This window comes from Uloborus diversus, chromosome 1 (assembly GCF_026930045.1).
Source record: "Uloborus diversus isolate 005 chromosome 1, Udiv.v.3.1, whole genome shotgun sequence".
In the NCBI taxonomy this organism is placed as follows: domain Eukaryota; kingdom Metazoa; phylum Arthropoda; class Arachnida; order Araneae; family Uloboridae; genus Uloborus; species Uloborus diversus.
The window spans coordinates 228,910,711-228,926,057 of record NC_072731.1 but is presented as its reverse complement, the minus strand read 5'-3'; the positions used below and the strand labels follow the sequence as shown (position 1 = coordinate 228,926,057).

General features: G+C 33.2%; 1 protein-coding gene across 1 annotated transcript in view; it reads left to right on the top strand.

Moving 5' to 3' along the window:
• The window catches only part of LOC129225599 (SWI/SNF-related matrix-associated actin-dependent regulator of chromatin subfamily A member 5-like), a 38,859-nt gene extending 27,852 nt beyond the window's left edge, over positions 1–11,007 (top strand). The window contains 6 exon segments of the mRNA XM_054860058.1: positions 70–195; positions 1,793–1,909; positions 3,015–3,149; positions 7,177–7,389; positions 8,456–8,572; positions 10,663–11,007. Coding sequence (XP_054716033.1) covers positions 70–195; positions 1,793–1,909; positions 3,015–3,149; positions 7,177–7,389; positions 8,456–8,572; positions 10,663–10,725 — 771 coding nt within the window. The 3' untranslated portion in view covers positions 10,726–11,007.
• The last annotated feature ends 4,340 nt before the right edge of the window (positions 11,008–15,347 follow it).

The window sequence follows — 15,347 nt, the reverse complement described above, 5'->3', positions numbered from 1 at the left end:
CTGTCTTGCTCTAGCTAATTTATAGGTACTTTTTCCCTTTTTAATATCTATTTGTTCATTGCTGTGTAGGTTCCAAAAAATCCGGATTTGGGACCTGATGCGGCTCGATTCCAGAAAGAAGAACAAGAAAAAATTGATGAATCTGAACCTCTAACAGAAGAAGAAATAGCCGAAAAGGAAAGGTTGTTAAATGAGGTAAGTGACCATATGCGACCAATCCCTCATCAACTTTCACGTTGTTTCTTTATTATTATTATTTAAATCTTTTCACACTTTCACAAAGTTATTTTACTTTGTATAAATTTACTAGTATTTCCTACAAGGTCAGGGAAACTGAAAATAACTTCCATGTCTAACTAACAAGGAAAATACCAAAAAGTAGAAGAAATTAGAAAAGAAATTCCTTCTATTATGGTTCAATAAATGTAGTCATTTGTAAAATATGTATGCAAAGGCTGCCGACTAAAAAAGCCACTATGTTGAAAAGTTGCAGACTATGACGACTATTTTAGCCTAAAATAGGACAAAAACATTTATTTTGTTTGAAAACTGCTACTAGCCTAAAAGCGACTAAAATGTTAAAAATACGACAAATGTAAAAAAATAAATGGAAATGTTAAAAAAAAAAAAACTTCAAGTATTATCGACTGAACTTTTCCAATTTCAAACTCACTCTTGTCTGGAAAATTTTGCGAAAAGTCGCCTTATTTATTCTCAAGGATAAGTATAACAGCCCCCCCCCCCTTTTTAAAAAAAAAAATTCCTAGCACCAGCAGACACCTGATGCAAATTGCCTACAAGAAGAACACTAATAACCTCATGAAGGGTAATATGTATTACTTTGGGTTTTGGGTGTTGGTAAATACAACCTTGTACTTCCTGGTATGGAAGCAAGTAGTTTCGATTTCAAACAAATGCACTATTTTAGTTACACTGGATCATTTCCTTCTGGCAACCCTGCCGTTTTTCTTTGCTTGATATTTTCTGCAGCTGAAATTTTCGGACGATGTCATTTAATGAACATAGAGCATTCAACTTTTTTATTATTTTCATTTTTCTGTAAATTTAAATAAGACTTGAATATGCAAATGTAAATTAAAGCTTTATCTGCAAATGTGATTGTGAATTTATGAGCAGTGTAAAGCATTTTTCTTTTGTGATTTAAAAAGCCTCAAGTACCATATAAAATACTAGTGTGTTATCAACACTTATGTAATATCTAACTTGTTGAACATTTGTAAGTACATTTAAACCCTATTAATAATGAAAAAATTTTGGAGATGACTTATTAGTTTTCAGCTCTGGCTATAACTGAAATCTAGGGTGCTGAATCACATTTGTTGTTGTTGCACCCAAATGTTTACTACTTTGGATAGATTTCTATCATAAATTAAATTTGGTTAAAATCTGACAATGGTTGTGCTTGTTCCAAGGTGCATATTTAGAGCTCATCTTCAGAAAATTTGAAGACCTTTTTGTTGCTTTTGTCCTGATATCTACTAGCATTCATTGATAAGAAAATATGCAGAGGAAGCACCATTTAAGGTTTCTCGTTTCGCCATTTTTATTGTTTATACTTCTTTTTAGATGATTCCAGAAGTATGCAATGCTTATGAAAATTAAATAACATCATTTATAAGTTTTTCTAAAATTGCAAAATTCTGTTATTGTGGTGGTGGATTTTGGTGCTTTTTACAAAGTGTTATCTTATGACATTAAGTAAAATGACACTTGAATAAAATGTGTATATGTATACATAATCATTTCTAACAGAAACTTATTATCTTTTCAGGGCTTTACGAATTGGTCTAGGAGAGACTTCAACCAATTCATAAAAGCTAATGAAAAATACGGGCGTGATGATACTGACAGTATTGCTAAGGAAGTTGAGGGAAAAACTCCAGATGAGGTAAGAAAAAATCTGATTTGGGCACCACACTGTTTTCTATTATGCCTATTAAATAAACAATGTAGACTCAAATGGGTGTATGTTCTCATGCATGCAAGTTAGAAGCTATGCTTCTGAAATGCATAACTTTTGGGCTACTTTCCTTCATCTATAAAAGTTTGGTAAATATTGTATCAGGTTTTTTTTTTCCCCCCATAGTAGGTTATGAACAAGAAAACTTTTTGCAAACTGCTTTGCAGAGCACAGTTATTTGCATAGGAAGGTTCGACCTGGAAAGCTGAAGTCAATGGCATTAGCACCTGTTGAAGGGCCCAACCATGATAAAACTTTGGAAATATCCCCCCTGCAACGAAATTTTTTTATCATGGTTTGGCTCATAGTAGCCCTTGTACTTATTTATAGGTCAGACCACAGTAAAAAAAACGTTGCAGAGAGGACATGTCTATATTTTTATTGTGGTTTGACCCAAAGATAACAGTGTCAGGAATGAGGAAAGGAACTATTGCATTTGCGTCATTCTATTCAAGATTCCTTTCTCAACCAAGAGCAGATTGGTCTTCCGCCAAAACAGAAAAAAGTTCTCAGACTGGATTGGGAAGGCTTTTTTCCTAACTTTTTGCCTATTTAAGGAAAATATTAGTTGCAAAATTACAAACAAAAAACAATAAACAAAGTATTAATGACAAAGAAGGGTTTTTCAACTTTTTATTGAAGCAGATGATAGAACTTGGTGTTTTTAGAACATTAAATGACTTGTCACATAAAGCGCCATCCGCTGTATGATTGAAAACGTAATTTCGTAATTATTTTCTTAATGTGTACATTTGCAACTCCATAGTTGGAAGTTTCTGCATTCTTGTGACAGCCATTTTTAAATACTCTTTTATTTAAAAATGGCTGTCAATGTCTGTGTGTAAATATTCTCCAACATTTTGCATGTACTGAATGAGGTGTAGTCCCAATTACTTCAACTGATCAAAGTTTTACTATTATTCAGTAATTTATTATTTTTCTTCAATCAAAATCTTCGCTACTAGCTGTAAGTTCCAATAGGACTATTTTCCTTACTTGTATTGTGTTTTATTTTTTTCTCATTCTTTTATAGGTTCATGAGTATTCTCAAGTGTTTTGGGAACGCTGCCATGAACTTCAAGACATTGAGAGAATAATGGCACAGATTGAAAGAGGGGAAGCTCGCATTCAAAGAAGAGCAAGTATTAAGAAAGCCTTGGATGCAAAGGTACAGCTCGTGTTTCTTTATGCAACTCAACGTTGTGCATTGTTACATATTGAGCCGTTTTTTGTCCGAATTCTTTTGTTCCTTTTTTAACTTTAAGAAAAATAATGATTTTGATTAATATTTTTGACCTGATTTCAAATTCCCTATCGTTTGACATTAGAAGCTATTTTATTTATTTCATATTGCGAAACACGTCCAATAGTAAATTATCAAAATCTGTATTATTGAGAAAAAAAATTGCAGCAATGCAAATTTATTACTTATAAGCAATAACACTATCCTACACCCAAAATGTATTTGCCTCAAAAATAGCTATTTTAATAGCTATTATTATTCGCAAAAATATATTTTGCCCCGCTAAACACAAAAATCACCATAAATTGTTGAGATTTGCTCTTGTTTTTAAGATACAGAGCCAACTGGGGCAGTGAAATCTCACTAATGCTCTTTTTACTTCCTTTTACAAAAAAAAGGAAGTATTGTATTCGTAAAAAAATTTTCACCCAAAAATCCGCCTTAATTTCCATTTTGCTCACCCCCAAATGAATGTTGAGTTTTTTTTCAATCCCACCACATGTGGATATATGCCTAGGAACGTACAGACACCCGAAATATCCATTTTGACGATCCCCCGAGTTAATTACAACAAGTTTTCTCGTGACGTCTGTATGTACGTATGTATGTCGCATAACTGAAGAACGAAATGTCCTAGAAAGTTGAAATTTCGTACGTAGACTCCAAGTGGGGTCTAGTTATGCACCTTCTTTTTTGGTTGCATTCGTATGCTCCAAAGGGGGTCTTTTGCCCCTTTTTGGGGGAAAATTGTTGTTAATTTCGATGTAAACTCAAGTGGTGTTATAATTTGGCAGAGTCTTGGCAATATATCGTAGTCCTTTGGTCGCCAAGTTTTGTCGCCAACCTGGTGACACATTTGGCGATTTAAAAAAATTTTTTTTTTAAATCTGGTTTTAATTTGGCCATTGTTGTTGATAGTTAGAGAGTAAACTATTGAATCATATTAAAACTGCCAATAATGAGAGAATGACATTAAATTGGAGTAAAAGGAAGTCATGTGATGCACACATCAGCTCGTTTTTTTCTGGCGGATAAGAAGCACCCTCCATGGGACTGACTGTCTTCTAAACTTTGCTCCCTGGTTGGAATAGAAAATCTCACTACATAAAACCAAAATGAACTTCAACGAATTTAAATTTTGGGAATGAAACAGGGGTGCCCATCCCCCCAAAGTTCAATGGCACAAATCCCCCCCCCCCCCGAAAAAAATCTCCACCTTATTTCCCTTTTTTAGCTCTCTTTTTATTTTAATATTTAAAAAATATATGTATTAAATTAATTTTTTAAAATATTTTTTATGTACTTATTTTCAATTATTATTATTAGTAGTATTGCCATGCCAATGACATACACACTCAAACTAAATAATAAAATATAACAGAATAAAATATATATAAAAAATAACTGAAATTAAAAAAAATCAATTAATACATTTAAATAAATAAAAGTATAGAAAAAATCCCCTCCCCCCCAAAAAAAAATTGATTTCGCAACTTGTTCCATATCTCCCCCCCCCCCCCCCCCCCCCCGTGTGGGCATCCCTGAATTGAAATGCTCAATGTGAGCCTGAATTGAAATGCTCAATGTGAGCCTTTGATAGGTTCTCCCATTTCTGCTTCAATCTCTGCTCATTCTGCTGGGAATAATATGAAGAACTTTGAAAGCTGTGAACACAAAGATGGTTTTCCAATACCTTAGAGAGAAGCTATAAGATATATTAAAGCTAAGGTTAAGAGAGAATTTTCAATGGCCCTTCAGATATGCTCAATTATGAAGATCACTGTTTTCGATAAAATTTTTGAAGAGGAAAAAATAAACACCAAAGAAGCCTTTAAGGGTGTATTGCAAGTATGCCAAGTAGCAAAGAAGATGAGAACTAAAAACAGCTGGTCAAAACTCCCTACAGAAGATCATTCATAAAATAGATGCCTCTAAAACTCGATTTCGTTCACTCCCTCCAGGATGTTTTGCTATGAGCGATGAGCATGAAGAAGGGTTCGCCAAGACATCTTTGCAATAAAACAGATATCCGAGTTGTCGAGCTGAGTTAATGCTCACCAAATGCTGCTGAACTACTACAAGAGATGATCCTTCTTTGTTGTACAAGAAGCAACCGAAAATGAAGCATTCATAGCAATAAGCCAAAAAGCAACCTCTGCTAAAGGAAAAATAAACTTTGCTGAATGATACAGGACCTATTTAATAACATTTATATCACAGGATTTTTTTTTAAACTTTCAACAGCAAAACCACACAAATCAGTGTGTGGTAGATGTGCATATTTCTCTAGTGAGCTTTTGTGTCTTGAAAACAAGAGCTAACTAAAAAAAAAAAATCACCAACTTATTCGTTTTTCTCTACCCAAAATTAGTAGGAATCGACTATTTAGAACCAGGATGCAGACAAAAAGTTTTTTGTTGCTTAGTGTAATCGAGCATATGTTTAAAAAAACGTTTATTTTTTTGTGTCATTTAATACCACTGACTATATTAGCTATTTTATACAAAATGTATTAAATTCACAACAGTATGATATTGTAAAACCTATAAAAAGCAATAAGGTTTTACCGTAATTAATCCGAATATTCCATTTATTCTGCATACACGCTAATGCTAGATGTTTGATGTAGATTTCACCTCTGAGAGAGAGTCCATGTAAGTTTCTTTAGCAGTAAGGAAACAAGACATTATTATGAATCACTAATCTGTCAGTGATTGTTTTTTGTAATTAGTTGAGAAATATTAATTTTCAAGCTATTGGTTGTTAATGCAAAGAATTTATCTGAATTGTGAAAGCAAAAAAGCTGTCATTAAATAAAATCTAAGACATAATTAATTTTCTTTTTCGTAGTTATTTGTGACTGTTGGTAGTAATTAGTTAGTGACAAATATTGTTAATAATTTTAATATTGAGTTGACAATGCTTGTGTCGCCGCCTGCCTTGCTAGTTTTCAAAAAAGTGAACTGAGATAGGGAGGTTCTGTGTTCAAATCCGGGCTCGGGCATGGATGTTCTTTCTCTCTCCTGTCCTTGTACTTCCTTTGTGTGAATGTGTTGTTAAGCTGTGAATGGTTGCCTACCTTATACGCGGGTCCTTATGGCATGTGTGAAACTGTGGAAGTTGGACTTAACGCCAAATTACGGTACAGTTGGAAAAGTGAAGCAGTGCACCTCAAATTGCCAGCCTAGCTGGCAAACGACGATAACAACAATTCTTGTGTCTTATGATTTTGCAATTTTATTAATGATATACTTCGGCCCCACTTAAACAAATACTGTCGACTCTTAGAAATATTATTCGATTAAGCGGGGATTTTTAACATTGCATCTGCGGCATGGGAGATATTCAGTTCCGGGGACATCTTATTCGTATTAGCGGGGTATTCGTTGCTCTTTTACTAGATTAAGCGGGGCGACAATACTAAAGCTGTGAACATTGGAAATGTTGATACTTTGTAAGCATTAACTAAGATAGATTTTAGATCATATTTAGGAAGTGTGTATTCATAAAGATCTCTTAAAAATTGTAGAATCATATAATGCTTACTCTGAACTGTTATTGGTTACTGAGAACTACTTAAAGTCATGTTAAGATATAAATGTTCATATGAGGCAAATAATAACTTTTTACAATTTTATTAATAATATAGTAAAACAATGAATATTGGAAATGTTTGTACTTTGTAAGCATTAATTAAGATTAAATTTAGACCATACTTAAAAAATAAATATTAATAAAGGTCTTCCAATAAATCATAAAAGCATTTAGTGCTCTCTCCATTCTATTATTGATCAGTGAGAACTGCTTGAAGTCATGTTTAGACATAAATGTTCATAGAAGACATAATATGAACTTTTGAAACCTCTAATTTTAAGTAGGAACAACTAAAACCTTTCAGTAATTTCATTAGAATGTCGATCAGCAACTAAAAGCTGTGTACTTTGTTTTACAGATGGCTCGATATAGAGCTCCATTCCATCAATTAAGAATTGCATATGGCACGAATAAAGGCAAAAACTACACTGAAGAAGAGGATAGATTTCTGGTCTGCATGTTGCATAAGTTGGGTTTTGATAAAGAGAATGCTTACGATGAGCTACGTTCTGAGATTCGCAAAGCACCACAATTTCGTTTTGATTGGTTCATCAAGTCTCGAACTGCAGCTGTAAGTATCCTAGTTAATGTGAACTTTTATCAACCCCTTATTGCTCAAATCTTAATTTTAAACACAGTAAAACTAGTATTATGTGAAAAATGTGATATTTGATCATTCCCTTATTGCTCAAATGTTAATTTGAAACACAATAAAATTAATATGTGAAAAAATTGTTAAATGTGAATTCCATTTCTACTCTAATTAGTAAGATGAGTTACACAATGTCATAGCTGCTAGCTCTTCCAATTAGTTTGGAGACTCCTGAATTTTGATGCCTCAAAGTTTTGTTGCTTAATGTATTCATATATCTCCAAATTTTCAGCATTCAATGTGGCAGCTATGCAATGTAGTTTGGCCTTACTCAAAAGTAAAAAGTTTATTTTTTGTTAATCACTGTCAAATAAACAAGTAATATGTTTTAAATTGAAATTAGTGATTAAAAACTCATGTGTCTTACCTCGAGGATTATTAAATCTCAAAAGCTGTGCAAGGCAACAAAAAATATTATTTTCATTTATACTGAAGCACTGCTTTTGAGTATCTCCCTTGTAAGTTTTAATTAATGACTTAAATTCTGTGTTCTGAAATCAAATTTTATTTTAATAATGAATTTGTTCCATCTGTTTTTCTCCAAGTGAAAAAAGGCAAAATTCCTCCTTCAATCTTATTACCCCACCTCCCGATTGCCCTGTCTTTAATCAGCCATGGCTTTGACTAAAACCAACCACACAGCAAGGGATAAGTTCTTTTTCCTATTGGCCTTAGTGTGGATTCTATTTGCTAGCAACGGCTTCTTACAATGGAACATTTCTGTTGTTGAAGGAAAAATTCATTTTAAAACCAAGTGCATGAAAACCACTAATAATGGAGATAGCAATAAAATTTTGGTGTTTTTCTGTGAATGCAAATGTTAAGAAATTACTGTATGCACAATATTTCTATTGCTTTCATCTATTTACATAAAATTTTTGAGGTAAATTCAATACAAGATTCTAAACATATCCTAGATTTTTAAACCTTTAACAATTTTATATGAAAAATACTAACTATATTTTTCTCCACTATACTTTTTTAGGAACTTCAACGTCGTTGTAACACATTAATAACATTGATTGAAAGGGAAAATCAAGAATTGGAAGAGAAGGAAAAAGCCGAAAGGAAAAAACGAGGTCCAAAACCAGGCATTCCAAAAGTAATATTATTTTTTTCATGTTTTTGTTTTGATGTGATATTTTATTTGTATTTTCCCCTTGAAAATCTGGTACACTGGTCCTATAATTAATAAATCTTACTCACAAGGTCTTCAAAACAATGTATAAAAGATGATCAAGTTTTTTTACAAGTTACAGGAAGCTGTAAGTTGCCATTCCAAGCCTGAGTTATAGTCATTGAGCTGTAACACTAAGAGGAGAGCGAACTAATCGGTCCGTTTTTTGCCCAAGCGAGTATGGCAAAAGAATCGCACTTTTAACATTTAAACTCAAGTTTTATCATGTAAAGCCTTTTGCCATGTATTTTTCAAATCCCTTAATATGTTCAAATCGTTGTGGCAAAAGAAGCGGTCTTTTGCCATTAAACAAGATGTTTTATAATGCAATTGGTTTTGCCAAACTCGCTCGAAATTCGGACCGTGAGCCTCAGTGTAGAAGAATGGGAAGTTCTCTCTCCTCTTAGTGTTATAGCTCAATGGTTATAGCAGAATTAAAGCCTATACTTGCATACAACACATTTACGACATTCAGATACAGTGAAACCTGTGTAAGTTGACCACTTGCGGTGCACTACTTTAGTGGCCAACTTAAACAGGTGGTCAACTTATTGAGCTTGATTTATATGACATAGGACTAACTCTGTACTTGAAAAAGTGGTCAACTTAGACAGATGGTCAACTTACAAGGGTGGTCAACTTTACAGGTTTTACTGTACCACAATTTAACTCTTTATTAGAGATTATTAATGCATACTTTAAGCATATACTAGCAATTCATTTAGACATCCAAGTACTCATGGTTGAAGTAGACTCAAGTACAACTTTCAGAAACTATGAAAAAGCTCACCCCATCTCCCCAACCCTGTAAAAACTCTTCAGGTATGCATACAAAAATCATTGCAAAAGAAAATATTTTAAAAGTTTTTATTTTATTTTTAAACATAAACGAGCTGGAAGCAGATGTTCTCTCAATAAACTAATAGTACCTTCATGCAGGATAACTAAAATTAGTTTAGCACATCAGTGAGAGTCCACAAAAACAGTATAACTTCAATTTACGATACCTGATTTAACAATTTCCTCAATTTAATGATACATTTCACTGGTCTGAATTTGACTGCATTGGATGTCTTATGCTCCTTGATTTAACGATAACTTTTTCCAGTCCGTTGACAATTTTTAAATTGAGGTTATAATGTACTGCAATTATGATTGTTGCAAGCACAAAGCACTGCAGTATTCTGAATGTTTTAAATGAACTAATGGTATGCGCTTGTATTTCTGCCTTAGCCCCAGCTTGGGTTCATTACTCATTATTATTTGACAATTTATTTATTTATTTTTTTTTTTTTGTACTGCCAGCAGAAGACAATCAGAAAAGTAACGTTTAATTTGTTTGGGAATTTTTGATTTTCTGTTTCCTTTTGATTATTTTGACAGGAAATTTTACATAATATTTTTTTTTTCCTCTACTTGAAGCCTGATTGTTAAACATGCATCACTTGCCTCAACTTTTATTTTGGAGATACACCGTGCAAAACAGATAGTATATTAATAAAAACCATAAATCATGAATTGTCACTTGCGTCTATGCCAAATTCGACGATCTGCAGGCGGCAAACAAGGGTTAGCCAAACAAGCTGGTAGCAGATAACCCTACTAGGGACATTAAGATTATTTTAAAAGATTTGGGTAATTTGATGTGAGTTTATTAAATCTGGAGACATGAAAACAAATAGTTCCCCTGTATGATCCCAGCTAATCATCATAAACATGTGCAAAAGAAAAACTTAGGTAAACTTTTAAAGAATAAAACTCTAGATTTTTTTTCTAACTTTTAGACCCGACTTTCTCCGACTTAAAACTGAACCAGAAAATAAACAAATTCACTAGACTAACTATAAATTCAAAAACTGAAGTTTGATGTCTTGTACATTTAAAATACTTAATCTTGAATGGTAACCAATCAGTTGTTGAAACTAAAATTGCGTATTAACATTTTGAAATTTTAAAGAGATTGGTTTTGCTGTTAGATATGTAATTAAAGGATTTGCTTTTGTATATTTTTCTAGGTGCCACAGAAAAGAAAATCTGATGGAATTCCTGATGGAAGAGGTAGGAAAAAGAAGAAATAAATCATGCTCTTGATTTTTAATCATTGTTGTCATCAATACTTATCCGAGTGGGAATCATTGTCTAAAAATGGAATTTTGCTTCAATTTTATGCTTTAAATCAGTACAGAGAAGCCCTAAACCCTTAGCATCTCTTGTTTTTGCTTAGAACTTTAATTTATATTTACAAATAGTGAATGTGGAAAATTATTAGAGGTAGACTTTTCCATTTTCATTGGCATCTTCATTGTACAGTTTGATACTGTGTTTTTATCTGTTAATAAAAGTGTACATTTTCATTTCAATCGTTTCTTGTCTGATTATTATATTTTTAAATACATTTTTCTGCCAAATACTCATAGATCAAGCTTTTAGTACAATGACAGACTAACCTTAAGACATGACTCATGATCATTAAAAAGAAATAAATAAGGCCATTTTTTAACGAAAAACTTTCATCATAATTGAGTAAAATTTCTGTGAAGTTTAAAGAATTCTAATATATTGTTTTAGATCATTATTAATAATCTTAAATCTACTAAATGTATTTTAGAAACTGAATTTTTAACAACATTTTTATAGATATAGAGTAGCATCTATTGAAAACAAGTATAATTGGCGAGAAATAAAAGGTCAATTGTTTGCCAACAAGAAATACTAAAAAAATCAAACTGATATGTGGGTCATTCCATGCGAAATGAGCAAATCAGCTGTGGCTGATATGTCACAGATTTCAATGAAAATTTTTATTTAGGTAAACCATTCATATCTATGAGGGAATGCAGTGTAAGTATGGAAGTTTAAAAACTGTTTGCTTTTTTATTGAAATTAGAAGTTGATGCTTTCGCGAAGCCTAAATTTTCAGAGTTCATTGCTGCCAGTTTGTGACTCAATAACGCCATAAGTTATAAACGTACACTTAAAAATTTTTCCGCATTCTATAAACAAATCTCTATTGGGAAAGAGCAAAGTAAAATTTATTCAGATCTTTTTTTGAATCTGAGATATTAACAAATATTGAAATTTCGCCAATTTACTTCAGATTTCAAATCACTCTTCTAGCTCTTTTAATGAAAAAAATAACAGTAAAAATGATTCAAATTGAAAAACTATCTATAAATAACTATCTGCTCTAATTTAGTAATTGTTTATGAATTTCTTGAGGACAAAATGGTACTTTAAAAAATCGAAACTTTTCGAAAATTTCGTTTTTTCCTCTATTTCAGATGTTTTTTTGAAGATGAGGGAATGCTCTAAATTAACTCAATTTTTTTTACGTAACATATTGAAGTGTCTTTTAGATGCTACAAAATTTTAATCATTGGAATCGGCATATTTTTGTTACTAGAGTAACTTGAACTAAGGTAAAATTTCATTAGTTACTTCTTTTTATTTTAAGTTTAGCAATACTAACCATTTCTTTCATGTTTCATTTTCTCAAAAGCATGTTTGTGAAGTACTTGCTGAAATGTTTCCTTAATTAGTATGTTGAATTTTCCTCTCCATTCGTTATATAGGAAAAAAAAACCCTCTTAAAGAATATACTGAGTTTAAAGATAAGGGCAGAGGACCATCTCGTCTAATTCTCGTATTATTATTACTTGTTATAAGTAATTTTTATCTGCAAATTTTTTTTAATATACATTATACCAGTGCATTTTTTAAAAAATTTAATTAACTATTAAATATACTTGCTTTTGCATCATTTAGTCGTTTATCTAGTTCTTTGAATTCTCGTAATTTCACGAAAGGGTTAACTCATGTCCAAGTAATCAAATTAAAATAATTATTTTAAAAATTACAATATGTTTTTTCAGTATAATGTATGGCACAATATACGTAATTTAAGAAGGTGCAATGAAGTTTTCACACTTTATTTCTGTTTTAGTGTGTGAATTGACTAGCAAAATTGTTCAATTTCAAAGACTTATATCTTTTTTACAAACCAAATACAAAGAACAATATATACACTGTCACAAAAAATATATGCCTCCAGAAGATATTCATCTACACTCAGGAAACTTGGCAGGCATGTAGTGTACAAGGAGATAAGATGATTAAAAATTCAGAATAAAAGAATTTTATTAAGCAGTTACAGCATGCAAAAAGTTATAATTCAGTAAGTAGTAATGACACCTCTGGCAGCTATACAAGCCGAAACATGACGTGGAATCAAATCAATTAGGTCACTTATATCCCCTGCGGAAGATCATGCCATAATCTTTGCAAATGTGTCGTTAATTCCCCTGTATCCTGGAATGGCTGCAGTTGCCTTCCCAGCACGTACCAGACATGCTCTATTGGCGAAAGATCTGGTGACCTGGCAGGCTATGGGAGTACTTCATATCCCTGAAGACAATGTTGAGGGAGTCACACAGTATGTGGACGAGTATTGTCCTGCTGATAAAGGGCACCTGGGCGACTTGATATCATGGGCAGAACAATTGGTGTTAAAATGCTGCCCTTGTATCAGCGAGCTGTCAAAGTGCCTTGGAGAACAACTAGAAGTGATCGTGTGTCCCAAGAAATCGATCCCCACACTGTCACACCTTGTGAAATGGCTGTATACCACTCGACAACAAGTGCCGGATCGGAGCGCTGACCGGTGCGCCTAAACACATGTGTACGGTGATCATCAGCACTGAGACTGAATCGGATTCATCGCTGAAGATCACACGCCTCCAGTCTGTTACACTCCATGCTGCCCGAGGTCGGCAAAAATCCAGTCGACAGTGTGATGTGGGGTCAGTGGCAAGCGTCTTAACGGATGCCGCCTCTTTAAGCCAACTTCGGTCGGTCGTCTTCTAATGGTTTCCCTTGATACCACCGGATGCCTGGAAGGAGGTAAGCGAAGTTGAATTGATGCTAGCGACGTTGTCGGTGCCGAGGCAGCCGCTCTTTTGATTGCGTGATCCTCGCGTTCATTTATGTTCCTGGGACGCTCTGATCCTCAGTGATGGTAGACTCTCCCTTCCGTGATCCACTGTAGCCAACACTGTGCAACTACCATTTCACTCCGACCAAGGTGGCGGCCGATACTCCTGTTTGACCAACCTGCTTCTCTGAGGCCTATTATACGTCCCCTATCAAACTCTGTCAGCTGTTCGTACTGCCGCCGGTTACGTCTTAGAGGCATCTTAAGTCACAATACAGTCTACCGAAGTCAACAGATTCGATTGAATAGCCCTACGGCACAAGTACTCATGCTTTTAAACTCTCCCACCTGTGCAACTGACATGCTCATAGCGCGCTTAGCCTTGTTTCATTGCCGTTGAAATTTTAATCATTTGCATATCGGCTACCACACTGCATTTGTGCCGAGTTTCATGATTGTGGTTCTAATTCTTCTAGGTGCACATATTTTTTTTGCGACCGAGTGTATATAACATAGATAGTACTTAAATGGAATATTCAATTGGGCAAAAAATTTTATTTTTAAATCCATCCCCTTTTGGTTTACAAGAGTCTAGAAATGTCATTTTTGTCGTTTTCCCCGATTTTTGAGGGGCTGTAACCTAAAAAGGGTACACAAACACACAGCAACAGTTACATATTCTTTTTTTAGCATGGTTCCAGTTATTAGTTTTTGCCGTATTTCATTTTGTGTTTCCGTCCCCAACAAGAGTTATCCCCCTTTGAAATGAGTAAAATTTTTGCATTTGACCTTGAACTTTAACCTGTTGCCATTATGTTAATTATTAACTTACAGCAATGTAACTCAACATGTAAGACTATCAACATGCACTTTAACATCAAAGCGTTAAATTAACTGTCATAAATGTAATTCAAATGGATTTTGGCCAAAATGCAAAGGACTAAAAGTCCCATTTTTGACTACGAAAATCACTTTTGATGACCTATAAAAAATCAGAGGTCAAGTTGAGAGAAAAAATAAAAGTGGTTTTAAACATCTTTCATATCCAGCTTTATGGATATGAATCTCAAAAAACTTGAAAATGGTCGAGCGCACCCATCCGTCTAACCTGTATGGATTGGCCCATAAAAACACAAAGAAAATGCTTTTTTTTTCTGAATTTTATTATACGTTTGGAAATTGAAAACCAATTTCGAGTTTCTTCAAGCAAATAGTAGAAACACAGCTCTATATTCTTGCAAAATTCTTTTATGATACTTAGTACCTTATTGGGTATTAATTTTAGCAAAGCTAATGCATTCCTTAAAGATTGAGATTAAAAAATAAAATTCTTAATTATGAGAAAACTGAAATTTTTTCAGTTTTTAAAACTCGGTTAAAATTTAACTATAATAACTGAAAATTTTTCTGATATCAGATTAATTACTCTACTCAATAGATTGCAACAACATATAACTTTTATATTTTCATTAAATAGTAAGATTAGTTAGTAGTAGCCTTCAAAAATGCAACATTTAGCATTTATGAGAATGCTGTTCAATTTGACCAATTTTCAATCACATGTAACTATTCAAATAAAAAATATTAAGCAAAAATATTATTGCTATTTTTATATAGGCATAAAAGGAACCTCTATACCAAATTTCATAAAAATCTGTTACCATGCAGCCACCATTTTTTTGTGAATTTTGCTCATTTTGTATGGAATAACCCATGTGTGACAGAAAAAATACTTTCTAGGGGTCATTCCATGTCGAGTAACCTACTGGT